Source organism: Ceratotherium simum, chromosome 32 (assembly GCF_057802395.1).
Source record: "Ceratotherium simum simum isolate JZ-2026a chromosome 32, ASM5780239v1, whole genome shotgun sequence".
NCBI lineage: Eukaryota > Metazoa > Chordata > Mammalia > Perissodactyla > Rhinocerotidae > Ceratotherium > Ceratotherium simum.
The window spans coordinates 13445278-13473122 of record NC_141931.1 but is presented as its reverse complement, the minus strand read 5'-3'; the positions used below and the strand labels follow the sequence as shown (position 1 = coordinate 13473122).

The 27845-nt window shown below is 34.9% G+C and overlaps 1 protein-coding gene across 14 annotated transcripts in view; it reads left to right on the top strand.

The window, feature by feature from the left end:
- Positions 1 to 27845, top strand: part of MLLT10 (MLLT10 histone lysine methyltransferase DOT1L cofactor) — a 271785-nt gene that overhangs the window by 179671 nt on the left and 64269 nt on the right. For 10 of the 14 annotated variants that reach the window (XR_015549345.1, XM_087420756.1, XM_087420757.1 and 7 more), the window contains 4 exons: positions 5020 to 5272; positions 8659 to 9228; positions 16358 to 16402; positions 17268 to 17300. Coding sequence is in view for 13 of the 14 variants with exons in the window: in XM_087420756.1 (XP_087276882.1) it covers positions 5020 to 5272; positions 8659 to 9228; positions 16358 to 16402; positions 17268 to 17300 (901 nt within the window). In the remaining variant the exon portion in view is untranslated. The remainder of the gene's footprint in view (positions 1 to 5019; positions 5273 to 8658; positions 9229 to 16357; positions 16403 to 17267; positions 17301 to 27845) is intronic. The other 4 variants (XM_014783634.2, XM_087420761.1, XM_014783635.2 and 1 more) reach the window with 4 other exon arrangements.

Genomic DNA, 27845 nt, shown 5'->3' with positions numbered 1-27845 from the left:
ATATGTTGTATTTTCCTTTTTATTTAGTTGAAAAAATACCTTGTGGTTTCCTTTTGATTTCTTGTTTGACCCATGGGTTGCTTAGAAGTGTAATACTTTTGAAACATTTGGGAACTTTTCACATATCTTCTTGTTACTGATTTCTAATTTAATATCTTTGTGTTATATAATTCCTTTTAAATTTTTTGAGATTTTTTTAAAATGATACAGGACGAGGATTATCTTGTTTACAAATGTTCTGTATGTTTTTCAAAAGAACATGTAGTCATTCTGCTCTTGTTTTTCTATAAATGTTAATTAGGTCAAGGTGATTTGTATTGTTTTCTGTATCCTTACTGATTTTTTTTTTTTTTTTTTTAGTCTACTTGTTCAGTCAGTTATTGAGAAGAGGATATGGACCTCTCTGACTGTGATTATGGATTTTGCTGTGTTTCCATTTTCTCTATTTTGTCAGTCTTTGCTCCATTTATTTTGAAGGTCTCTTATTAGGTGCAGAAACATTTAGGGTTTTTATATCCTCTTGATGAATAGACCTCTTTATCCTGGTAATATTCCTTGTTCTGAAATTTACTTTGTGTGGTATTAATATTGTGTGATAATAATATTTCTTTTGATTAGTGTTAGATTGATAGTTCTTTCCCATACTTTACTTTTAGTGTCTTTGTGTCTTTGTATTTAAAATGGGTTTCTTGTAGGCAGCATATAGTCTTGAGTTTCTTTTCTCAGTGTTATAATCTCTGCCTTTCACTGGGGCTATTTAGGTAGTTTACATATAATGTGATTATTGATATGGTTGTATTTAAATCTATCATTTGCTAATCCTTTGTTATTTGCCCATCATTTCTCTTTTTTCCCCTTTCTTTTTTTTTTTTTTTAAAGCTTTCATTTTTTTAAACTTTATTTATTTTTCCCGCCAAAGCCCCAGTAGATAGTTGTATGTCATAGTTGCACATCCTTCTAGTTGCTGTATGTGGGACTTGGCCTCAGCATGGCCGGAGAAGTGGTCCGTCGGCACGCGCCCGGGATCTGAACCTGGGCGACCAGCAGCGGAGTGCGCGCACTTAACCACTAAGCCACGGGGCCAGCCCTCCCCTCTCTTTCTTATTATTTTTTATGATTCTGTTTTGGCTGGTTAGTAATAATTCTTTGTTGTATTATTTTATTGGTTTTGTTAGGGTTTATAGTATCCATCTTTAAGTTGCCCGAGTCTGCCTTCAACTGACGTTATACCATTTCACATATTGTGTAAGAACTTTGAAGCTATATACTTCCATTCCAACCCTTTTGGCTTTTGTGCTATTTTTGGCGTATTTTAAAATTTTTACATATTTTATAAACCTCACAATTAATTGTTATTATTTTTGCTCTAAATCATCAATTATCTTATAAAGAGATTTAAATAATTAAAAAGTCCTTTATATTTACCCATGTAATTATTGTTTCTAGTGCTCTTAATTACTCTGTAGATCCACATTTCCTTTGTTGTTTTCCTTCTGTATAAAAGACAACCTTTAGCATTTATTGTAATGTTGATCTGCTGGTGATTAGTTCTTTCAGCTTTTTTATCTGAAAAGCAATTATTTTGCTTTTGTTTTTGAAAGGTATTTTAGCTCACTTTAGCATTCTAGGTTAATATTTCTTTTAGTTTTTTAAAGATTTTACCCTTCCATTTTCTAGCTTCCATTATTTCCATGAGAAATCTGTTTTCATCCTTATCTTTTTTTCTTAGCACATAGGCATCCTTTTTTTGTTTTTTTAACCCCCTGGCTGCTTTTACCATTGTCTCTTTATTGTTGGCTTTTAGTGATAAGCAGTTTGATTATGATATGCATTCATGGAGTTTTCTTCATGTTTCCTGTGCTTGGGGTTAGTTGATCTGTAGGTTTATACTTTTCATCAAATTTTCTAATTTTTATGCTATTTCTTTTAATTCTTTTCTTTTTTTTGCCCTCCCACTCTTTGAGTACTCCAGTAACATGTAAATTAGGCTGCTTAATGTTGTCCCCACAGCTCACTGATTCCCCCCCGCCCCCCACCGTTTCTAAGTCTTCAGTCTGTTTGTGCTTCGTGTTTGATGGTTTCTGTGCTGTGTTCTTAGAGTTGGGCTAGTGAAAAATTTGTGGCTTTTATGAGACACTTGAATAGTACATAATTAAAAAAATTTTCAGCCGGCATTAGTATGTTTCATCATGTTGGTGGAAGGCATAGGTATTTGTTGTTTCTCCTCCTTCTGTCTCCTTCTCCTGAATGTAGATCACAGAGCTTTGTAGAATAATCTAAGGCAACCATATCTTAAAAAAAAAACTGGTGTTTCTTTGGTTACCTATTATGGAGTCACTGTTTAATTCTGAGGCTAATTTAAAAGTTTTGTTTGAAATAGCAAATACTTTTTGTTCTTGATTAATGCTATTTAGTAGGTATATTGGCATTGCATCTTATCTGAGGACTAATAATTGTAGTTAGCCATGAAACAAAACTTGTACATATTCTAAATGTCTATTTTAAAAGATACATTAAATTGCCTGTAAATCACAATATGGACCAAAGTATTTATGCACTTCTCTAGAGACTCTCAATATGGCCAAATATCCAGTTTTATCTCTAGTGTAAAAAAAAATAAAGACTATATTTTATTCAGTAGAGTACGAATTGAAATAGTTAGTTTGCATTTTATGGGTCGATTTACATGAAAAATACCTATTTTTAAACGGTAGAATCGGTCTCAGAGCAGTGAGATGCTGATATTGTGAGAGTTATTTAGGATGTGAAACTGACCGCAGAAACAACAGATTTGTGATGTTAGGCTTACTCATTGTGTCTCTTTCAGCCCTCCCCCACTACCCTCTCCTTTTACTTCTTTCTCCACCTTCTTAATTGTGAGTTGATTGTATGTTTGTAATGGAATTCCACAGTGCTATATGATTTAAACGGCATATTATGGAACATATACTCTTAACTTACAAACATGGAGTTAAGGTAGAGGTCTCTCTTTGAGTAAAACGTATATAGCCTTTTTATCCTTTTCATTACTTAAAAATTTTTTTAAACTGTTAGAGTCTTTAGCTAAAGTTTTATTCGTTTTCTTATTAAGAAATATATGATATCTTTTGAAACTTAGATGGTATCGAAGTTTTTTCAAAGATAAAATGTTATGATTTTATTTAATATGACTTTTGTCACTGAAATTTGCTTAATTTTCATTCATTGCTTCTTTGTAATACTTTTTCTTACAAATGTCATGTATTCATTGGATTTATGGCCATATTTATACTTCAGGGGTAAAGCAAGGATATTCTATTAAATGAATGGGAAAATTGACCAACCTTACTTTAGATTGGTATGTGGAAGCAAATAGTATATTTCTGTTTTTGGTACTCCACCCAGTTTTCTCTCCTTTCCTTATTTGATATATGGACACAGTATGTGAAGAGCACCGCTGTGTTTTCTTTAGACGACTTTTAAACTTCACTAGGGTCAGATGTGAGTGGGATGGAGAACCTCAGGATCAACTCAAGTTGTTGGAAAAAATTATTTGAAAAGTAAAGTGGGGTGGTTTCCAAAGTGACCTGCCCAGTATAGAAAAGGTTCATGTTTCTAAAGTAATCCATGAAGTTTAATCAGCTTAAATATGATTGGTTTATTAAATGGAAATTTGTTTTCTCCTCAAACTTACTTTGAAACCTTTGTTCTTATTTGTCGATTATAGTTTATTAGAACAGTGATTAGTTTGTGTTTATGAGATAATGTCTCTTGTATTTGATGATGTAAATCTGTTATTGGCCGTGAGATAATGTGGGGTGGGAGCAGCACTAGAGGGGCAAGTAGCAGAAAAGTAGTAATAAAGAATATTTTGTTCTCAAAACATTTTGAAGTCTTATTCGTTTCTTGAACATTGATTTTGCTACAAATGCCAACCATCTTGAGACCTGATTTTATCGTCACTTTCTTGTTTTTCAAATTTATCTGGTGGTTTGTATTGAGTAGCGGTTATATGTGGGAAATTTCCATTTTGTGTATCTTTAGATTTTTAAATTTGTATTACATCAAATTTCAGATAGATGTATTAGAAAAATATTTACTCATTTATTTACTCAACAGAAATTTAGGGCTGATTATATTCCAGGCACTTAGTGATCTTAACAGTGGCCACAAAAATCCCTGACCCTGTGGCCTTACCAACCTTTCGTTTCGGAGCACGTTGATTAGTGTACGTCTGCTGTAGCACATTTTCACTGTCTCATAATGTGCCCTTATTTGCACACACCTTGTTTTAAAATGATTATTAAAAACTGGAAGCGAATTGTTTAAACATATCTTTATCTTGCTTTTTTCCCTAACATATCTAGATCGAGGGAATGATTGAGAGTCAATTTCAGAGTATAATAACTTTCGAGTTTTAAAAATCTTGGCTGCAAAATATAACTTCTCAGCTTAATACTTGAAAGAAATGATTTCAATTTCAAAGGCTTTAATCTTTCTGTTTTGAAAAGCAACCTTCACTTGAATTTAAAAAATTCTTGCTCTGACCTGTGCTAGATCCTTATAATCTCATGGATATAGGCCTCTAATGAATTTGTAGCACCTTACTTCTTTCTAATTGTTGTCTTCCTGTGCTGAACACTATGGCTGATTTTAAATTTCACGTCTAGGATGTAGTGTGTTCTTTTTGAAAATGATGTTGCTTGAGAAACAAGTACCTTCAGTGTTACTGTGTGTCACTGAATAAATATGACTAATATGTGCTTTTACTCATTGCTGCAATTTGATGCTCCAACAGCCATACTATAAATTGTCTACAGCTCTTAAAAAAACTATTTGTAACAGATGCTAAAGTAATAGTTTTTACATGATTTTCTTAGGTGGACTGACTTATTTTTATATCTGTAATTTTAGTATGTTTACCTTACAAGTCCAATAATTATTTATTATTATTATTAATGTGCCATCTTTTTTTTTCCTGTAGCCAAAATGTAATTAGTTCTTTTTCCTTTTACTTCCTTTCTCAAATCAAAATGTTAGACTTACACAAGCACTAGCAGCAACTCTATATCTGGATCATTGAAGCGCTTGGAAGATACTGCAGCACGATTTACAAATGCAAATTTCCAGGAAGTCTCTGCGCATACAACTAGTGGAAAAGATGTTTCAGAGGCTAGAGGGTCAGAGGGCAAAGGGAAGAAATCGTCAGCTCACAGCTCAGGTCAAAGGGGAAGAAAGCCTGGTGGAAGAAATCCAGGACCGACTGTGTCAGCAGCTAGTCCTTTCCAGCAAGGTATTAATTATGATGTTTTAGTTAAAATACTTGTTCTTATGATGATCAATAGTAGTTAAGTTTTGTAAAAGAATTTATTTTTTACTTATAACTAATGGGTCATTGGAGATTATTTTATGATTAGTTGCTGTAGTAAGCTTACTTCAAAGACTAGTATTCCGTGTTAAAACGTTTCTGGGACCTTTGCTTTCTTTTTATGTTATGACATGCTTCTGAAGTCACACTGTAATTTTAATGTTTAAATAGATGTGGAATAAAGTTTAAGTTTGGGGAGAAAAACAATAAAAGCTGGAGTTTTCCTTTCTGCTTTCTAGAACAGTCATTGTTTTCCATAAATTGTTTTTATTTACCTTTCCTAATTAAACACTAAAACAGTTAAGGTATATATTTTTAGTAAGTAAACAAGTACTGGGTAATTTTCAGGGGATCTAAATAGTTCTCAGTAAATAACAGTTGTTGATTATTAATGCATTTAATATAAAGCTTGAAGTTTAAAGTAGAATTTTGCTCAACCTACATGTCTTTTGTTATGGCTACTATAGTTACAGGATACACAGTTAATTTCAAATTTCAGTTAAACAACAAATTATCTTTCAGTGTCCCAAGTAAACTTATGGGTCATATTTATACCGAAAAAATAATTTGTCGTTTAACGGAAATTCAAAATTAACTGGGAATGCTGTATTATGTATGGCTACCCTATTTTATGACTGGCTAAACTTTTTTTTCTTTTTGTGAAGGATATCAGCCCTGAGCTGACATCCATGCCAATCCTCCTCTCTTTTTACTGAGGAAGACTGGCCCTGGCCTAACATCTGTGCCCATCTTCCTCCACTTTATATGGGACACTGCCACCGCATGGCTTGACAAGCGGTGCGGTGCGTCAATGCGCGCCCGGGATCCCAACCTGTGCTGCCAGCAGCGGAGCACGCGCACTTAACCCCTATGCCATGGGGCCAGCCCCTTGGCTAAACTTTTGAATACATTAGCCCTAAGTTCTAGGCTTATACTTTCTGTAGTTTTTAACGTGAATGTAAATATTTTGACATATAATCATTAAAACTGTTGGCGATATATTAGTAAATATACAATAAGTGCCTTATTCCCTCTATTTGCCCCCACCAGTAAATGAGGAAAAAATTGTCCTTTTCTTTACCCTGTTCAAGCTTTTGCTGATAATAAAAGTTGTATCCAAAATCTACTAGGATATAATTTGAATATGTAGAGAGATTGCTTAGTCTGCTGATTTCTCATTAAAAAATATATTCATATGTTTTAAACTGATAGTTATTTCGGGCTTCAAGATTTTCAAGTCCTAGATTTTTTTTTTTTTACCTTATATACAAAACATTAGACAAGTAGAAGAGAAATAAAATGCCAAATTTGCTGTTTTATTTTGATAAATTTACTTTATAGTTGTTACTTTTATGCCAGTTTGGGAAATAAATAGTAAAACCTTAATTAATTTTTAATGTAACTTCATTCACATTTTGAATGTGTCATTAACAGAATTCAGTCATCTCTTTTTAAGACATTTTCCACTGTTAAAATTGCATTTTTGAGTTTTTAATCTATCTTGGGAGTACTAACCCATTTAGAAAGGAAAGCTCTCGTTTTCTTAAACTTCACAACATTGAAGAGTCTTTTCCAGCGGAAGACATAGTAGAGAGTGTGTTATGTTTTCATATCTGAGGTAATGTTCTGTAAAAGTTTTAAAATTTAAGGGTATGATATTTGAAGATAATTGGTTTTATTTTTTTCACTGCAGGTAGTATGTGAATTTTAGAAAATGTACATTTAAAGTATTGCGTATGCTAAATGTTTAAAGTATTTGCTACACTGTAGTGAGTTTTTAACACCAGCTGTAAAAACAAAAATGTGTAGAAAAAAGACAGATGGTGACAGATTAGAATGGATAATAAAGAACTTCTTTATAGCTGCTAATTAAGTGGTAAATTGCAGTTATCCTTAAATGATTGATGTAATGTAAATGGCTTCTTAATATGTATGTTTTTCTATATAGACATAGCCTGAAAATGCTCACATAGGTACAAATAATTTTGTAAATGAATAAAATAGATATTCTCTTGAAAGAGTTAAGTTTTAGAACTATTAATGTTCTTTTTTAATAAGCCATTTCAGAAGAGCTTAAAATTTAAATATCAAAACCTTGAGACTAGTTTAAAAGAAATTCTTTCTTGTGCATGAGGAAAAAATATCTTTGTAAATATTTAGGTGGATTTATGTTATTACTTACCAATGTGCTCTGTAATAAAATTTAACACTTAGCTTGAAGTTTCCTTTCCACTCCAATAAAACACTTTATTTTGAGCTTTTGTTTCTAAATAATTAGTTAAAATATGATATGGTTTAGTTTTATGAAACATAATAGACGTGTGGTCACAACTGAGTCTCAACACTTGTTACTTCATTTGGCAAGCATCAAGAGAGGGTCTGGTGAAATGGGATGGTGGACCAAACTGTTGTCTTATCCCAACCATATTATTTTTCTACCAGGTAAATAAGAACCTTAAGGTTCTTATATCTCATAATGACATGGTGGGCTACTAATGTTCTTTAACTAAAGAGTGGCGAGAGAATAAGCAGTTGTGAAAGAGATTAATGAGAGGTGCCTCTCCTATGATGTTACTTTCATAAAAGCAATAGCAGAATGTTAGTGGCTGGTTTCTTTTCTTTATGCAGCTCCCTGGGTAGTGGACTGGGAGAATGTAAGGTATATAGATTAGTTTCCTTGTGATCATTATTATTTCATCAAATCCATGTTTTGGTGGGAGTAGATTTAACTGAATAGTAATGTTCACTAACATTATCTTGAAGTTAAAACTCAGAACTTATAACCTAAACAACATCTTTTGGTTTTTATTGTATTTTGGGAACATTTATAATCATATCTTCAATAATTGAAAAAGAGGAAGTTTTCCCAGCCGCTCAGAGTCCAGTTGTAGTCTTGTCAAAGTCTCTTTGAGACTTTGCTGTTCTTCAGTCCTTCCTCAGGCATATACACGGTATTTGGGGGAGAATTGAGGAATGCTGCCATGGTAAAAGGTAGGTTAAATAAAGCACAGCTTATATCTTGGTAATTGTACAAGTAATAGTTTGCAATTCAAGAGTTAATATTCAATCTAATAACTATAAAAGGACGAGAATTTTTTAAAGAATTTTATAGATAAACTTGATAATAACCTTTTTAGATCTAGCTTTGTTACATATTGATGTCCTAAGTTTTATAGTTAGTTTTTTTTCCACCCTCTCTTTTTGATGATTGTATCGTTTCTACTGCTCATGGGAACTTTTGCATCCAATTTTTTCTTTTCCTACCCCATTTTTTTTTTTTTTTTTTTTTTTTTTTTTTTTTTTTACTACAGGCAGTTTTTCAGGAACTCCAGGCAGTGTAAAATCATCTTCGGGAAGTTCAGTACAGTCTCCCCAGGATTTCTTGAGCTTTACAGACTCAGATCTGCGTAATGACAGTTATACTCATTCCCAACAGTCATCATCAACCAAAGATGTACATAAAGGAGAGTCTGGAAGCCAGGAAGGGGGGGTAAATAGTTTTAGTTCCATAATTGGTCTCCCTTCGACCTCAGCTGTTATTTCACAGCCTAAAAGCTTTGAAAATTCACCTGGAGATTTGGGTAATTCCAGCCTTCCTACAGCAGGATATAAGCGGGCTCAAACTTCTGGCATAGAAGAAGAAACTGTAAAGGAAAAGAAAAGAAAAGGAAATAAACAGAGTAAGCATGGGCCTGGTAGACCCAAAGGAAACAAAAATCAAGAGAATGTTTCTCATCTGTCAGTTTCTTCTGCTTCACCAACATCATCTGTAGCATCAGCTGCAGGAAGTGTAACAAGCTCTAGTCTTCAGAAATCTCCTACATTGCTCAGGAATGGAAGTTTACAAAGTCTTAGTGTTGGCTCATCTCCAGTTGGTTCAGGTAGGGATTTGCCCATTGTTTTTCTCCCTTGCTTCCACCACCGCCACTCTTCCTTTACCCCAAAAAGTAAATTCATTTTAAACTATTGTTATGATAATACTTTGAGTTACTAAGTGACATTTAATTGTCTTAATGAAAAAAATGTATTGTGATCTTAGAAAGACAATTTAGTGTTTGGAAAAGATGTTTGGCACTAATCTGATGTTACTTGACTAAATATAAGCTACATAGGTTGTTGGTCATTCATTTCTTATGAAACACTTAGAATTTCCCATTTTTATTTTTACTTCACTTGCACAGTATTTTTAAAACCAACTCAGAATTCACATTTAATATCTGAGAGTTTTTATACTGTGTTTTTGATTGGTATTTGTTTTTAAGCTTCCTTTCTCTGAACTTCAGTAGAGTCTTCATTTTCTCAACTATTCCTTGCACAAATTCTACTTGAATTACTCCTATTTGGGATATTTTTCAATCAGTGGTAAATGATTTAAGTTTATGGACTTTAACAATCACATTTTATTTCAGGATATGTCTGAAATGATTTATATTCTTTTTGTTTTCAAGTATGTTCAACATTTTTTTACCATTGTCTTTATTATAGTATGAATGAATTTATATATGTTGTTATTCATACTGTTGGGATGCTTCTTTAACCTGTACTTTGTATTATGAATGTTATTTTCACTTTTTAAAAATTTTAAAATGCATGTTTTTAGACAAACTTAATAGTTTGCATATTAGCCAAATGTCAACATTTATCTTTTAAATAGCATCTTGAATTTGAGGTAAATGATTTTAAATAAGTGTTGATTGTAAACCTCACCCCTCTTTTGATTTTAGATTTCTCATGGAAAAATGATAAGATTTTGGCTAAAATAAACTATTATGGATTTTATCAGTTCTGTTAGTTGGTGGGGGAGATAGGAAATGGTATGGAAAAATAATAAATAAAATTTAAATGAAGAATGTTCATGTATATTTTATAAATATAGAATTTTGGATTGTCTTTATAGTTGTGCAGATATTAATTTCAGTAAGTAAACGTAACAAAGACCATTCTAAGGGAGAAAAGAACATGTGTAAAGGTCAGATGTGAAAAATAGTAACTATGACTACCATTTGTTTTGTGCCAGGGTCTGTTAAGTGCTTTATATTTGTTATCTTGTTTAATCCTCACAACAGTTTTATGAAGTAAGGGCTATTAATGCCCCCATTTTACAGCTGGTAAAACTGAGGTGTAGACAGGTAAAATAAGTTGCCCAATATCACACAGCCAGGGATTTCTTCCTCTTTCTATTTCTCATAGTTAGCTTCAGTGCCTATGGTGGACCTGTTTGGCAAGTTTTTTTTTGAGAAATGAGTGGAAATTATGGAAGGATTGTTTCATTAGAAGCATTAAGGATGGTTTTAGAGCAGGCCTTCTCAGTCTCAGCACTGTTGACATTTTGGTTGGGATAATTCTTTGTTGTGCAGTGTCCTGTGCATTGTAGAATGTTTATCAGGATCCCCAGCCTCTACCCACTAGATGCCAAAAGCACCGAAGGACACCCTCCACCCCCCTGCCGCATGGTAATAATCAGAAAATGTCCCCGGCGGTGCCAAAATCTCCTTTGATTGAGAACCACTGTTTTAGAGGGGAAAAAAATATAAATTGTAGTGAGGAATAAGTTCATTGAAAAGATTTTAAATATATTGCACACTTGAATATACATTTTATTTATATGTTTCCTTTGAGACCAGAAGGGTTTAGCTATTAGCCATAGCCCCTAGTCACAAAAAGTAAATTTAGACAAATTTACTCAGAAAAAAATTGAGTTCATATTCATTTTTAGCAAGAGGCACAGTAATCAGATGAGTGACTTGCTGAGAAAATTAATCCTAAATTTGCTTTTGTGAAAAGAGATCCTCACTGATTTCCTATACATGGAAGCATAGTCTAAAAATTGCTGAATTTCAGAAATTGCATTTGGATGCCATTTGAAACACACATCCTCAAATTAATGGAATTAAAATATTGATTTACATCCCTGAAAAGATTTCCCTACCTGTTACAGATTTAGAAAGAATTTAGGCGTGGGAAATAGTGTTCTTTTTTGTGTGTGTGTGAAGAGATCAGCCCTGTGCTAACATCTGCCAATCCTCCTCTTTTTTTGCTGAGGAAGACTGGCCCTGGGCTAACATCCGTGCCCATCTTGCTCCACTTTATATGGGACACTGCCGCAGCATGGCTTGACAAGTGGTGTGTCGGTGTGCACACCGGGATCCGAACCGGCGAACCCTGGGCCACCACAGCGGGGTGCGCGCTCTTAACTGCTTGCGCCACTGGGCTGGCCCCGGGGAATAGTGTTCTTCACAGAATGATCATTTTCAGAGGGCGATGTTTGTGGTACATCTGTGGCGGAAAAATATGAATTTATATCCCTTTTACCTCAGCATTAGGTAAACAAATTTAGGGAGAAATTCCCATAAATACTATTATTTCACGAAAATAAATAACTTCAATTTAGACTTGCCAGGATTTTTTTTCTTAAACTTATGTGTAGAAATTTGAAGATTGTATATGTCTTGTTAAAGTTAAAGCTTTAATTATGGAATAAGATTAGTTACTTAAAACTATTTGAGATAATATATTCTTTAATTTTATACATTTTAATAAAAGTTTTATGACTAGATGAAAGCACTCTCTTAGTGATAAACTTAGTACTAAAAAGTCTATTTTGGGGCCAGCCCTGGTGGCCTAGTGATTAAGTTCAGTGTGCTCCCCTTCAGTGGCCTGGGTTCGGTGCCTGGGAGCGGACCTACAGCAGTCCTCTGTCAGTGGCCATGCTGTGGTGGCGGCTCACATACAGAAAGAGGAAGATTGGCAACAGATGTTAGCTCAGGGCGAATCTTCCAAAAAAAGAAAAAAAGTCTGTTCTTACCTAGAAGAAGCTGGCTAAGTGCCATGAATATTTAGGATTTATACCTTCTTACCATGAGAATTGTTAACTGCTGTTGAAACTTAGTGTGTGCTACACACTGTCTCAAGAACTTGACAAGCATCAAGTATTATTATTCATTATATAAAAAAAGAAACAGAATTCTCACAGCTCTAAGTGGTAGAGCTATGTATCTTCCTTAATTCCAGAGACATTTACTTATAAAATTCAAGGGATATTTGCTGATGAAGGTCTAAAACCACATTAGTATAATGTCAGTCATACTTTAAGCAACAATATGGATGAGAAAATTTGAGCCAGTAATTTAACTTGCAACAATAGTATCTCCTTCTAGTATGAAAATGTTAATTTTTCCTTTGGACTAATTTTAGATTGAGAAATCATTTAGTAATTGTAAAAGCAGGAAACTTTATATAAATAAGTAGGAAGGAGAAAATGTATACTGTTTACTACGTTATCAAGAACTGTTTTCTAGGATGCCCTCTTAAAAAGATTCATTTGGTTTAATGACAGGTTGATAATTTAGTAACGATGAAGGTTACCTCCATAAGCCCCTGTTGGCTGTGGTGTTAGACTATACGGTGCACTGTAATCCTAGCTCCATGAGGGAGGACTGTGTCATGTTCACCGCTGTCTCCTCACTGCCAGCACAGTGCTTTGAACATAACAAATACTAGTATTAAACAGTGAGTGAATACTATTAATAATCACTGAGAATGTATCCTGTGATTAGTAGTATTCTTTGTGATTTTGTACTTGCCTTCCAAGTGTTTATAGCCAGGTCGCAAGTGAAATTCTTTACTTGTAAAGCTTTTCATGTCGTATTAGAGGCAAGTTTAGTATGTATAATTAAGTTGGAAAAGACCATGGAAAAGATGGAATTTGAATTGTACTTTGGAGTAGGCAGAAAAAGGTCAGCAATATTATCAGAAAAGAAAGTGAAGGTATGTTTGAGGGATAAGCCTAGTAGAAACAAGAAGCTTGTGTTTGTGGGATAGTTGGAGGTAGTGTTGATTAAATAGGGCGGGATGGGTTTATGGAGAATTGAATGCCAGGCTGAAGAAATCAGACTTACAGGCTAGTGGTCTTTCTCCTAGAATTAGCATCCTGAACTTAGTTCTGGCAACTTACTATTAAAAAAAATATATCATTAGCAGAATAAAAAATATTGCTTCTGTCAGCTTATAGTAATGGTAATATCTTATATTTGAGAGCACCTAACAGTTTCTAAAGAACTCTAATTACTATCTCATTTGATCCTTGGAACAACCTTGTGAAATAGGCAGGACAGCTGTTATTATTGTTGTTGCTGTTATTATTTCTCCTGTTTTACCACAACTAGGACATAAATCAGAAGTAGAATCAGGTATTTGTGGTGTGATTCTCTTAAAATTGTTAGTCAGAAGCATCAATTTAACAGTAATCAAAATTCTCTTGGGCCTGGTCTGGTGGCGTAGCGGTTTAAGTTCGTGCACTCCACTTCAGCGGCCCGGGGTTCACAGGTTCGGATCCCAGGCCCGGACCGACACACCACTTGTCAAGCCATGCTGAGGTGGCGTCCCCTATAAAGTAGAGGAAGATAGGCACAGATGTTAGCTCAGGGCCAATCTTCCTCACACACAAAAAAAAAATTTCTCTCACGACATGTTCAAATTATAGTCGAGTGTACGTGACAAGATATTTATTCTGGGAGCCCCAGATCCAGTCAGAATAGAAACCCAGAAAACACCTGTAAACTCCTTGTCTGATCAAGCGTTTGGATTGTAGGATTTTATAGATTATGTTAAGCTTTTGAGTGAATTCTTTCTACGTATATTCTTTTGAGATCTTAATAAGTAGGCAGCCAGTCTATGGAAACATTGGAAATTAGTAGTATAACATTGAAAGAGGTGACATGCTGTATTTGTCCTTTTCCTTTTTCCTATCTATCTCAACCACATTATGAGAGTTTATGATTTACTAAAGTAAAAGATAACATTTTTTTCATAAAAATTAACATCTTGTTATTTTCTCTGAGAAAAATCTCGTATTTATTAAATGATAAGAAGTTTATGGTTTAGCATTAATTTCTTTTCTTTGGACATACTGTGTCCTTTCAAAGTATACACTTCCTTGTTTTTTAAAATCTTAGTCTCCAGTTCCTTAATATAATGCTGCCATACCTTTCTAAGTTAAGATACTTGAAATCTATTTCAGTGATGGAATTCTTCAGTGGTGATAAATACTACAAAAGGAGATTCTGGAAGGGCACTCCTTTGGTTGCGATCCTACGTATTTCGTCTTAAAGTCTTTAAGATTTTTTGGAGATGAGTTATTAATATGAATAGATCACTTCAAGAGAAGTTTATTCTAGTTTCTACTGAAATATGAAGGTTATGAAAGTTTAACTTGAGCCCATATAACTATGAAAGGGTTCTTGTTAAAGATATCCCTACTTATGTCGTATCTACTTAGGTTGGTAAAATGAAACTGAGAAGTCTTTCCCTGGTAAATATTTTAGTTAGGAATAGACTCATTCTGTAAACAAATAAGGGAATCATAAATATACAAATATTAATCCAGTTAACTCACAAGAGTAGAGTTACTAATACCCTGTTGTAGACCAACGAGTAGGTACATTTACTGAGCATAATTCAAACTTACCTTAATGATTCAGATTCATGGTTTTATATACATTGATCATATTGCGTCATAAATGAAAATTGTATAGGATATTGGATGCTGCTAAGACCAGGGCATACCTTAGAATTTGCTTTCTTGGAAAATCTCCTGATTTTGTTTTGTTCTTTGATGATTTGAAAATTTGCTGGCCCTATACCATGGCTGTCTTTCTATAAAAGTAATCAAACCAAGACCAGGATAGCCATATTCCAATTTTTTTCCCCATTGAGAAAATCCTTCTGCTATTATGAGTGCCTTTTGATTATTTATCAGTACCATTCGAAACAGCTCCCATTTCTCTGTAATGTACTATGTCAATCTCTTTTGTAGCACTCACTCCCTTTTTAAATCTCACTTGTATTGGGTTTGTTAATGAAGCATTAAGGTGGCAAATTCTTCCACCATGTCTCATTTTCTGTGTCATCTGGAAAGGACTTATACCAAACTGGTCTAAATGTTTGATTTTTTAACAGTATCTAATGTGAAGTTCTTTAACATTATAGTGATTGAAAGTGAGTGCTGGCTTGCTCTATGTTGCTTTGTCTTTCTTCTTATTTCAAGTTATTCAGAGTGGGCCCGTGATTAGACTCAACTTCTGAGGTACATATGTGGGTAGATGTGTGACTCATGGTTGCCTGGAAGGCTCTGTTGTGCATATGGTTCCTTTAGGTCATGTTTTTGGTTAAGTAATATCCAGAGAATTACTAGATATCCCTCCTTAAAAAAAATTTGGTAGACACTGTTACCCATAAGGGAATACCAGTTGTTTCCAGGATTAGCAGGTCAGGTCCTTTGAGTCACAGCCTTAGTCCTGGTTTCATCAATTATTTTTTCCGTTAGAATGTGGTATAGAAATTTATTTCCCATTTTCTGCACAGCTTTTGCTTTTAGCAGTGTTTTATTGCCTCATGTCACCCTCTGCTTGTTCTCATTTGAGTGGAGTAAGAGTAAGAGTAATGGCTTATTCATTCATTATCATCATCAAAAATAAACGGTGCAAGAAAGTAAGCTGAATTTAGTTTAATAAGTTTTGTACTGTTACTTAAGTCATAATGGATTTCTGCTCAGATATAAACTAAATAATTTTCATACTTAAATTGCGATTTCTAACTGACCACGGCATTCAAATGTTTTTGATAAACTGTTCTCAACTAATGAATTATATAAAACACATTTGTTTATCACTATAGTTGCCTAACTAGACTCCCTCTTGTTAGTGAATCCATTTATTCTTCCACACTTGTTATGCAGATTCATTTTTAAGCTCTTATGTCTTTTCCTTATTCTTTGCACACACATACATTCCCACACAATCCTGTTAAGGTTTGTGAGAATTCCATCATGTTTGGTCCTCCTACTCCTCAAGTCGCGATTACTGGCTTATAATTTCTGTTCCTGCAGTTGTATTTGCCCTCCTCAGCTAGAGTTTTAGGTGAATGTTTTCCTGTTTTTCTGGCCTGTTTCTTTTTCTACCCTGAGTCACTGGCAACTTCTTTGCTGATTTCCTTTCTCCTCCCTCCCAACAGAAATTTCCATGCAGTATCGGCATGATGGAGCTTGTCCAACAACTAGTAAGTTGTCGAACTGGGTTGGTAACCCAGGCTTTTTGACTCCTACTTTAGTGCTTTTTCTAGTATATTATGCCACCTCTGAACCTCTAAATTTTAATTTTCCAAAATGCAGTTGGTTCTTACTTGAATAGATTTCTTTCTCCTACAAAGATATCTTGGTGCTTTGTCCTGTGTTTAGGATCCATTATTACAATCAAATTGTGACCAAATTTTAATTATTGTTGGCCTTTTAATATGGTGCTTCCATTGCAGAATTGTGACTTCTGTTTTCCAATGAAGTAATAGTTTCAGTATTTTGGTTTCCACTAATCTTAATGTTAATATAATTTTTCAATATTTGTATATTGGCATTAGGTAGCTTTCTTGATGAGACCTCTACATATGTTGAGACTATTATACTGAAGTCTAGGAAATGAGAATGTTTGATTGGGTTAGATGATAAAAGGAGGTTTTCTTTACAGTAAATATTGTAGAGTGTGACCAAAGGTGGATTTACCTATATAGAATTGCATCCTATATATACTCACTTTTAGCAAGAAAGACATTACATAGTTAGACTACTAAACGTCTTCTTAAAAGTGATTATACATATATATTCATTACTAAGGAAATATGTCGTCATTATGACAACATACCTAACATATTACTTACATTTAGTAGGTAATATATTGGCAAATGAAATACAGTATTTGGAAATTTATACCATGTAAAAACTGAGCTACGCTTGCAGTTTTAATGATTCAAGCAATGATACATGATGGACTTACTAAGATTTTATTATACTGTTTCACTCTATCGCTATGTATTTCTTTTGTGTGTTTGAGAATGATCTTAACCTGAAGTCCCTTTTTTCCTTACTTAAAAGCTTTCTCAGAGTTGCTGAATGCAATACACAATGGTAAGTTTTATTAGAATCTTCTCTGGTGGTTCATTTATCACAAAGGTTGCCTTTTATAGAGAATCCCGATTGAAAGCTTGCATGTTCTATTGATGAGATGAAATCCAGCTCTGCAGTGAGTCAGTTGTTCAGCACCTTGGTGAAAACTTTTGTAGATTGCCTACAGGAGAATAGGTCAATATAGTTCATCAGTTTGGCTTTTATTGTGTCCTTGTAATGCAAAATGACAATAGTGTTGTTCTAACTTTATGAAAGTGTTTTCTCTTTTTTGCAAATAGATTTTTCTAGTTCTTTTGAGCTCTCTCTTGCCAGTGCAGTTGGTAATTGGTACCTACATCAGGAATTTGATGCCTCTTCCACAACTTGGAATGTGAATTTTATTTTTAGGACTTTTTTATGAATGAGTAGAATACTTTTATTATTTTGTTCCTATATTCCAGATAGTGAATAAGTGGAAGATAGACCGTTAAATTATGTCTAATTTGGGACCAGATTTTTAAAGGGGACTTGTATCTTCTATATCTGGGTTCTGAAATCAGAATATAAGGCAAATGCTATCATTTTTCACTTTTGCGACATAATTATAATGAAGGTCATTTTTGCAAAAATGTTTGAGTTTCTTCAGTTTCCAAGAACCTTTCTTAATCCTTTGATGTTCAAAAAAGTCTTTTGAATCTAGTGTCATCTTTGTTGATTTTCTTTTTTAGTTATTAACTGATATAACTTTTAGTTGTTCAAGACTGTTAATATGATTCCAAGCAGTTTTCAAACACATTTTCATTAACTTTATGAAATCTTGCGTATTTTGCTAATGTAGTTTAATTTGCAATTGATTTGCATTGTGTTTGGATTATATTGTCAGATGTTAACGAATCTACAGCCAGCAAGAGACTTATGGCATGATGAGTGGGCAAAGAGATTCATTTTAATTTGAGAGTAGGAGTGGTTGGGATGGGAAACCTATTTTATCAGTGATCGTTTTATTAATGAGTACATTTATTTGTAACTCTTGCTTCTCTATGTAACCTAGAACTGCAGAGTCTTAGATAATGAATACTGTAGATAACAAGGAACTCTTGAACATTAGGTATCCAGAGGGAAAGGGATTGGAAGCGTTCTTGAGAAAAAACTGAACGTTACCATTCTTTGATAGGGAACTATTAAAACTAAGGAGGTTTGACATCTTTTTCAGTTTGCGTAGGTAACCTTGGACTTGCTCTTTAACTTTGGAATATTAGAATTTGGAGGCATACTGAAAGTTTTTATACTTGGGGTCAGAGAGAAAGTAGATATCGCGGAGAGCAGTTGTGAATGAACTGCCACATAAATCCTCTGGCATTATTAACTGACAAAGTACCGGGTTGTATTCATTTAATGGGACAATTGTCATGTTTCTTTGTATGGGTCAATGAAACTAATGCCATGGGATTAATATAATGAACACAGATTTTCTTTAAAATGTTCAGTTTTACAAGATTGTGTTTGAGAGAGAACTCTAGTCACATAATATAGAAAAACAAAATAAGAAATGGACTTCTGTATTTTTTCCTTTCTTTTTTTACTTCTTTATTTTATAACTGGAAGTTGGTACCTTTTAACCCCTTTCATTCATTTTGTGCCCCCCCACCACCTCACGCAACCATCGATTTGTTCTCTATATTCATAATAAGCTTGGTGTGTTTGCCTTTTTTTTTTTTTTAAGATTATGCATACTAGTGAGATCATACAGTATTTGTCTTTTTCTGTCTAACTTATTTCACTTAGCATAATGCCCTCCAGGTCCATCCATGTTGTCGCAAATGGCAAGAATTCATTCTTTTTTATGGCTGAACAATATTCTATTTTGCGTGCATGCGTTTGTGTATGTATGCATTTTCTTTTCGTTCATCCATCAATGAAGAGAACATTTAGGTTGTTTCTGTATCTTGGCTATTGTAAATAATGCTGCAGTGACCATGGGGACGCATATATCTTTTCAACTTAGTTATTTCTTTTTCCTCAGAAAAGTACCCAGAAGTGGAATTGCTGGATCATACAGTAGTTCTGCTTTTAATTTGTTGAGGAACCCCCATGCTGTTTTCAGAGTGGCTACACCTTTCCCACTAACAGTGAACAAGGTTCCCTTTTCTCCACATCCTCACCAACACTTGTTAATTCTTGTTTTTTTGGTAATAGCCATTCTAACAGATGTGAGATGGTATCTCATTGTGATTTTGATTTGCGTTTCCCTGATTAGTGACCTTGAGTACATTTTCATGTATCTGCTGACCATCTGTGTGTCTTTGCAAAATGTTTATTCCCATCCTCTGCCTATTTTTTATTAGATTTTTTTGTTTTTTTGCTCTTGAGTTATATGAGTTCTTTCTGTATTTTGGATATTAACCCCTTATCAGATATGCGATTTCCAAATATTTTCTGCCATTCACTAGATTGGTTGCCTTTTCATTTTGTTGATGGTTTCCTTTCCTGTGCACTAGCTTTTTAGTTTGATATAGTCCCATTTGTTTATTTTTGCTTTTGGTGTCAAATGCAAAAAAATCATTGCCTATACCAATGTCAGGGAGCTTAATGCCTATATTTTCTTCTGTGAGTTTTATGGTTTCAGGTTTTATGTTCAAGTTGTTAATCCATTTTGAGTTGATTTTTGTGTGTGGTGTAAGATCGTTGGTCCAGGTATATTCTTCTGCATGTGGCTATCCAGTTTTCCCAATACCATTTATTGAAGAGACTTAACTTTCTCCATTGTATGTTCTTGGCTCCTTTGTCGAAGATTAGCTGTCTGTAGATGTGTGGTTTTATTTCTGGGCTTTCAATTCTGTTCCATTGATCTGTGTGTCTGTTTTTGTGCCAGTACCATACTGTTTTGATTGCTATAGCTTTGTATTATATTTTGAAGTCAGACATTGTGATGCCTCCAGCTTTGTTGTTTTTTCTCAGAATTGCTTTGGCTATTCGGGGTCTTTTGTCATTTCATATACATTTTAGGATTCTTTGTTCTATTTCTGTGAAGAATGTCATTGGGATTCTGATTGGGATTGCATTGAATCTGTAGATTGCTTTAGGTAGTATGGACATTTTACCTGTATTTATTCTTCCAATCCATGAGCATGGAATATATTTCCTTTTCTTTATGTCTTCTTCGATTTCTTTCAATAATGTCTTAATAGTTTTTATTGTAAAGATCTTTCACCTCCTTGGTTAAGTGAATTCCTAGATATTTTATTATTTTTGTTGCGATTGTAAATGGTTTTGTATTCTTGACTTCTCTTTCTGCTGGTTTGTTATTAGTGTATAGAAATGCAACAGATTTTTGTAAGTTGATTTTGTACCCTGCAACTTTGTTGTAGTTGTTAATTATTTCTAAGTTTTCTGGTGGATTCTTTAGGGTTTTCTATATATGGAATCATGTCATCCGCAAACAGCGAGAGTTTCACTTCTTCCTTTTCAATTTGGTTACCTTTTATTTCTTTTTCTTGCCTAATTGCTCTGGCCAAAACATCCAGTACTGTGGTGAATAGGAGTGGCAAGAGTGGACACCCCTCTCTTTTTCCTATTCTCAGCAAGATAGCTTTCGGGTTTTCCCCAGTGAGTATGATATTGGCTGTGGGTTTGTCATAAGTGGCCTTTATTATGTTAAGGTACTTTGCTTCTATACCCAGTTTGAGAGTTTTTATCATAAATGGATGTTGTATCTTGTCAAATGCTTTCTCTGCATCTATTGAGATGATCATGTGGTTTTTATTCCTCATTTTGTTAATGTAGTATATCACATTAATTGATTTGCAAATGTTGAACTATCCCTGCATCCCTGGTATCAATCCTACTTGATCATGGTATTTGATCCTTGTAACGTATTGCTGTATTTGGTTTGCCAGTGTTTTGTTGAGGAGTTTTATGTCTATGTTCATCAGCGATATTGGCCTGTCATTTTCCTTCTCTGTTTTGTCCTTGTCTGGTTTTAGTTTTAGGGTAATGTTGGCCTGATAGAATGAGTTAGGAAGTGTTCCATCTTCTTCAATTTTTTGGAATAGTCTGAGAAGGATGGGTATTAAATCTTCTTTGAATGTTTGGTAGACTTCTCCAGAGAAGCATTCTGGTCCTGGACTTCTGTTTGTTTGGGAAATTTTTGATTACTGTTTCAATCTCTTTATTTGTGATTACTATGTTCAGATTCTGTATTTCTTCTTGATTCAGTTTTGAGAGGTTGTATGAGTCCAAGAATTTGTCTGTTTCTTCTAGGTTGTCCATTTTGTTGGCATATAGTTTTTCATAGTATTCTCTTATAATCATTTGTATTTCTGTGGTATTCATTGTAATTTCCCCTCTTTCATTTCTAATTTTATTTATTTGAGCCTTCTCTCTTTTTTTCTTAGTGAGTCTGTCTAAGGGTTTGTCACTTTTGTTTGTCTTCTCAAAGAACCAATTCTTAGTTTCATTGGTCCTTTCTTTTGTTTTTTTAGTTTCTATTTCAGTTATTTCTGCTCTAATTTTTATTATTTCTCTCCTTCTGCTGACTTTTGAGTTTGTTTGTTCTTCTTTTCCAGTTCTGTTAGGTGTAGTTTAAGAATACTTGAGATTTTTCTTGTTTGTTGAGGCAGGCCTTTATTGCTATAAATTTCCCTCTTAGCGCTACTTCTGCTCCATCCCATAAGAGTTGATATATTGTATTTTCATTTTCATTTGTCTACAGGTATTTTTTTATTTCTCCTTTGATTTCATCACTGATCCAGTGGTTGTTCAGTAGCATGTTGTTTAGTCTCCACATATTTGTGACTTTCCCAGCCTTTTTCTCGCAGTTGATTTCTAGTTTCATAGCATTGTGGTCAGAAAAGGTGCTTGATACGATTTCAGTCTTCTTAAATTTATTGAGGCTTGCTTTGTTTCCCAACATATGGTCTGTCTTTGAGAATGTTCCGTGTACACTTGAGAAGAATGTGTATTCTGCTCTTTTTGGATGGAATGTTCTATGTGTATGTATCAAGCCCATCTGGTCTAGTGTTTCATTTAAGACCACTGTTTCCTTGTTGACTTTCTGTCTGGATGATCTATCTATTGATGTAAGTGGGGTGTTGAGGTCCCCTACTATTATTGTGTTGCTGTTAATTTCTCCCTTAGGTCTTTTCATGGTGGCTTTATATGTTTAGGTGCTTCTGTGTTAGGTGCATATATACTCATAAGAGTTATGTCCTGTTGGTGGAATGTCCCTTTTATCATTATATAGTGCCCCTCTTTGTCTCTTATTGTTTTTTTTATCTTGAAGTCTGCTTTGTCTGATATAAGTATGGCAACACCTGCTGTCATTTGCTTGCCATTTGCTTGGAGTATGGTCTGCCGTCCCTTCACTCTGAGCATGTTGTCTTTAGAGCTGAGATGTGTTTTCTGGAGGCAGCATATTGTTGGGTCTTGTTTTTTAGTCCATCCAGCCACTCTGTTTCTTTTGACTTGAGAATTTAATCCATTTAAATTTAGAGTGATTATTGACTTATGAGGGCTTAATACTGCCATTTTATCTCTTTGTTTTCTGGTTCTATATTTCCATAGTTTCTTTTCCCTTGTATTTCTGACTGCCATTTCAGTTTGGTGGTTTTCTGTGATGGTTTTCTCAGTCTTCTCTTTATTTATGATTTGTGGCTCTGCTCTGATTTTTTGTTTAGTGGTTACCGTGAGGTTTGTATAAAAGATCTCATAGATGAGATAGTCCATTTTCTGATAGCCTCTTATCTCCATTAGCCTAAGCAGGTTCCATCCCTTTTCTCTTCTTCTGAGTTACTGTTGTCACAGATTGTTCTTTTCTGTGTCATGGGTTTGTGACTAACTTGAAGCATTTATAGTTATTTTTGATACTTTCCTTCCCTTTGTCTTTTATGTTATAATTAAGTGTTTACTAACCTATTCTGATTTAGAGCTGCAATTTTCTGTTTCTATCTGTCTGTTTATCTCCAGCTCAAGGTTCTGTAAACCCTTGCTTTTTAGTTTCAGATGGAAGGGCTCCTTTCACCATTTCTTGTAAGGCAGGTGTAGTGGTGATGAACTCCCTCAGCTTTTGTTTATCTGGGAAAGCTTTTATTTCTCCATCGTATTTGAATGATAGTTTCACTGGCTAGAGTATTCTTGGCTGAAAGTTTTTATCTTTCAGTATTTTGAATGTATCATTCCATTCTTCTCGTAGCCTGTAAGGTTTCTGCTGAGAAATCTGCTGAAAGCCTGATAGGGTTTTTTTTCTTCTGCTTTGCTGCCCTTAACATTTTTTCTTCGTCCTTGACTTTTGCCAGTTTTACTGTTATATGCCTTGGAGAAGGTCTTTTTGCTTTGATGTAATTAGGAGTTCTATTGTTTTCATGTACTTGTAAGTCCAATTTCTTCCCCAGGTTTGGAAAGTTCTCAGCTATTGCTTCTTTGAACAAACTCTCTGCTCCTTTCTCTCTCATTTCTCCCTGTGGAATACCTTTAATCCTTATGTTGCTTTTCCTAATTGAGTCGGATATTTTTGGAAGGATTTCTTCATTTTTTAAGTCTCAGTTCTCTCTCCTCCTCCATCTGAAGCATTTCTATATTTCTATCCTCTGAATCACTAATTCTGTCCTCCATAACGTCTACTCTATTTTTTATGGGTTCTAGATTAAATTTTATCTCATTCATTGTGTTCTTCGTATCCAGGATTTCTGTTTGTTTTTTTTTTTAAGAGCTTCAATCTCTTTGGTGAAGTATTCCTTCTGCTCATTAATTTTATTCCTGAGGTCATTGAACTGTTTTTTTGAGTTTTCTTGTGATTCATTGAGTTTTTTTAAGATGACTATTTTGAATTCTTGTCATTTAGATTGTAAATTTCTGTGACTTTAGGATTGGTTTCTGGAAACTTGTCATTTTTCTTCTGTTCTGAATGGTTAATGTAGTTCTTCTCGGTGTTTGATGAATTGATCCTTTGCCAGTGTATTTGTGGTAGTATCAGCTCGCAGATTCCGCTTACCATTGTTAGGGCAAGAGGAGCTGTGTTTTCTGATCCCATCTGCTGGGAGTTGTGCCAGTAGGGCTGATCTGTGTTTGCACGCTCACCGCAGACACTTATCAGGTCACACACACACACGCAGATGGGGGCTCTGCTCCACTGGTGGATTGCTCTCGTGTGGGACCACTGCACTCAGCAGAGGATCATCCAAGCTGATGCACTCGGTGGGAGTGGAGGGGTGCTTTGTTGTGCGCAATGGGCCGGCTCTGCACTCATGGTGGCTCGGCTGAGCTGCTGCACTGGGTGGCAGCTCCTACATCCTTCGTGGCAGCTGACCTGTGCCACTTGGTGGGAAGCGTTCCCGTGGGCTGGGCCACCGCGGCATGGTGGGCGCTCACATGGGCCGGGCTATCACTCACACTTAGGCCGAGCTGCCCCCATCTCCTCCTACAGTCGCGCCAGTTGCTGTGTGAGATCCCGTAACCTAGATTGCTGTTATCGGGGAGGAAGAGGGGTCCACTCACCTTGTTCCACTGCTTTCTGGGGATCTAGTCCCTCCATCTTCAGATATATGGCTGCGGGGATCTCTCAGACGTCCCGTTGTGCTTTGTAGGGAATCCTCTGTTGGTTAATGAATGTCGTCTATCGTCTAGTTGTAACTTAGGTTGGAGAGACAAAGGAAGCAACTCACTCTGCCACGATGCTGAAATCATTCCTCCATGCGTTTTGATTAGTATAGCTTTAGTTTGAAATCATGGCGCGTGATGCCTCCAGCTTTGTTCTTCTTTCTCAAGGTTGCTTTGGCTGTTTGGGGTCTTTTGTGGTTCCATATAAATTTTAGTATCGTTTTTTCTATTTTTGTGAAAAATGCCATTGGAATTTTGATAGGGATGACATTGAATCTGTAGATTTCTTTGGGAAGAATGGACTTTTTAACAATATTAATTCTTCCAGTCCACGAGCGTGGAATATCTTTCCATTTAGTCATGTTTTTGTAAATTTATTTCATTAATCCTTACAGTTTTGAGTGTACAGGTCTTTCACTTCCTTGGTTAAATTTATTTCTGGGTATTTTATTCTTTTTGATGCAGTTGTAAATGGGATTGTCTTCTTAATTTCTCTTCCTGAAAGTTTATTATTAGTTTATAGAAGTGTAACAGATTTTTTCATATTGATTTTGTATCCTGAAACTTTTAATTTGTTTATTAGTTCTAACAGTTTTTTGGTGGAGTCAATAGGGTTTTCTGTATAAATATCATGTCATCTGCAAATAGTGACAGTTTTACTTCTTCCTTTCCAGTTTGGATGCCTCTTATTTGTTTTTCCTGCCTAATTGCTCTGGATTTATTTTTTTAATTGCAACGACAAGTATAGGATTCGCACCTAGTGAAGTGATAGTTAGCCTATGAAGGATTGAGGGAAAGTTGCTTGGACATAGTTGGAAAAATCCGTATGTTTCTATTTTCTCTTTTTTCAAGTGTTAGCTTTTCTTAAAAATTGTAAAATACACATAATAAGAAAATTTACCATTTTAACCATTTTTAAGTGTACAGTCCAGTAGTGTTAAATATATTCACATTGTTATACAACCAACCTGTAGAACCTTTTCATCTTACAAAGCTGAAACTCTGTGGTCAACAATAACTCTCCATTTTCTCTCTGCCCCCACCTCCTGCCGCCTCTGGTAACCAACACTCTACTTTCTGTTTGCATAAGTTTGACTACTCTAGATACCTCGTATGAGTAGAATCTTATAGTATTTGTATTTTTGTGACTGGCTTATTTCACTTAGCATAATGTCCTCAAGGTTGATCATGTTATAGCATGTGTCAGAATTTCTTTCCTTTTTAAGGCTAAAACTCCATTTTATGTATATATCGTCATTTTGTTTATCCATGTTTCTCTTCAGAGACACTTGGGTTGCTTCCACCTTTTGGCTATTGTGAATAAGCTGCTTTGAACATGGATGTGCAAATATCTGTTCAAATCTCCATTTTACCCAGAAGCGCAATTGCTGGATCATATGGTATTTCTATTTTTAATTTTTGAGGTAGTACCATACTATTTTCCATAGTGGCTGCACCATTTTACATTCCCACCTACAGTGCACAAGGGTTCCAATTTCTCTACATCCTTGTCAACACTTATTTGTTGTTGTTATTGTTGTTGTTTTGATAGTAACCATCCTAATGAGTGTGAGGTGTCAAATGTTAGCTTTTAAATTTTTTCTTCTTCATTATATCGAGCATCAAGCAGTAAAAAGCTTGAGACTTGTCCCTGGGAGGGGAAGGAAAAAGAAGAATTTACATTTCATGTTATTCTCTTATATTTGTTTTCTATGGTTGTGGTAACAAATTATCACAAACTTAAAACAATACAAATTTTTTTTTATTGTGAAATTTTTGTTGTGCATCATTGTTTGTCAGTTACCATATAAATGCATCCCTCCACCCTTTGTGCCCACCCCCCACCCCCTTGCCCCTGGTAACCACCAGACGGTTCTATCTGTCTGTGTGTTGGTTTATCTTCCACATATGAGTGAACTCATGCAGTGTTTATCTTTATTTTTCTGGCTTATTTTGCTTAACATAATAACCTCCAGGTCCATCCACATTCTTGCAAATGGGATGATTTTGTCTTTTTTTATGGCTGAGTAGTATTCCACATATATATACCACATCTTCTTTATCCAATCATCAGTCGAGGGACATTTGGGTTATTTCCATGTCTTGGCTGTGGTGAATAATGCTGCAGTGAACATAGGGGTGCATGAGCCTCTTTGGATTGTTGATTTCAGGTTCGTTGGGTAGATAACCAGTAGTGGGATAGCTGGATCATACGGTATTTCTATTTTTAATTTTTTGAGGAATCTCTGTGCTATTTTCCATAGAGGCTGTGCCAGTTTGCATTCCCACCAGCAGTGAATTAGGGTTTCCATTTCTCCACAGCCTCTCCTGCATGTTCTTTTTTGTCTTGGTGATTATAGCCATTCTGACGGGTGTAACGTGATATCTTAATGTGGTTTTGATTTACATTTCCCTGATTAGTGATGTTGAGCATGTTTTCATGTGCCTATTGGCCATCTGTATATCTTCTTTAGAGAATTGTCTGTTCATTTCTTCTGCCCATTTTTTGATCGGATTGTTTGTTTTCTTGTTGTTCAGTTGCACAAGTTCTTTATGTGTTATGGAGATTAATCTCTCATCGGATATATGGTTTGCAAATATTTTTTCCCAGCTGGTGGGTTGCCTATTCATTTTGATCCTGGTTTCATTTGCCTTGTAGAAGCTCTTTAATCTGATGAAGTCCCACTTGTTTGTCTTTTCTTTTGTTTCCCTTGTCTGAGTAGACATGGAATTCGAAAAGATCCCTTTATAGCCGATGACAAATAGCTTACTACCTATATTTTCCTCCAGGAGTTTTATAGTTTCAGGTCTCACCATCAGGTCTTTGATCCATTTTGATTTAATTTTTGTGTATGACGAAAGAAGGTGGTCTACTTTCATTCTTTTGCATGTGGCTGTTCAGTTTTCCCAGCACCATTTATTGAAGAGCCTTTCCTTTCTGCATTGTATGTTCTTAGCTCCATTGTCAAAGAT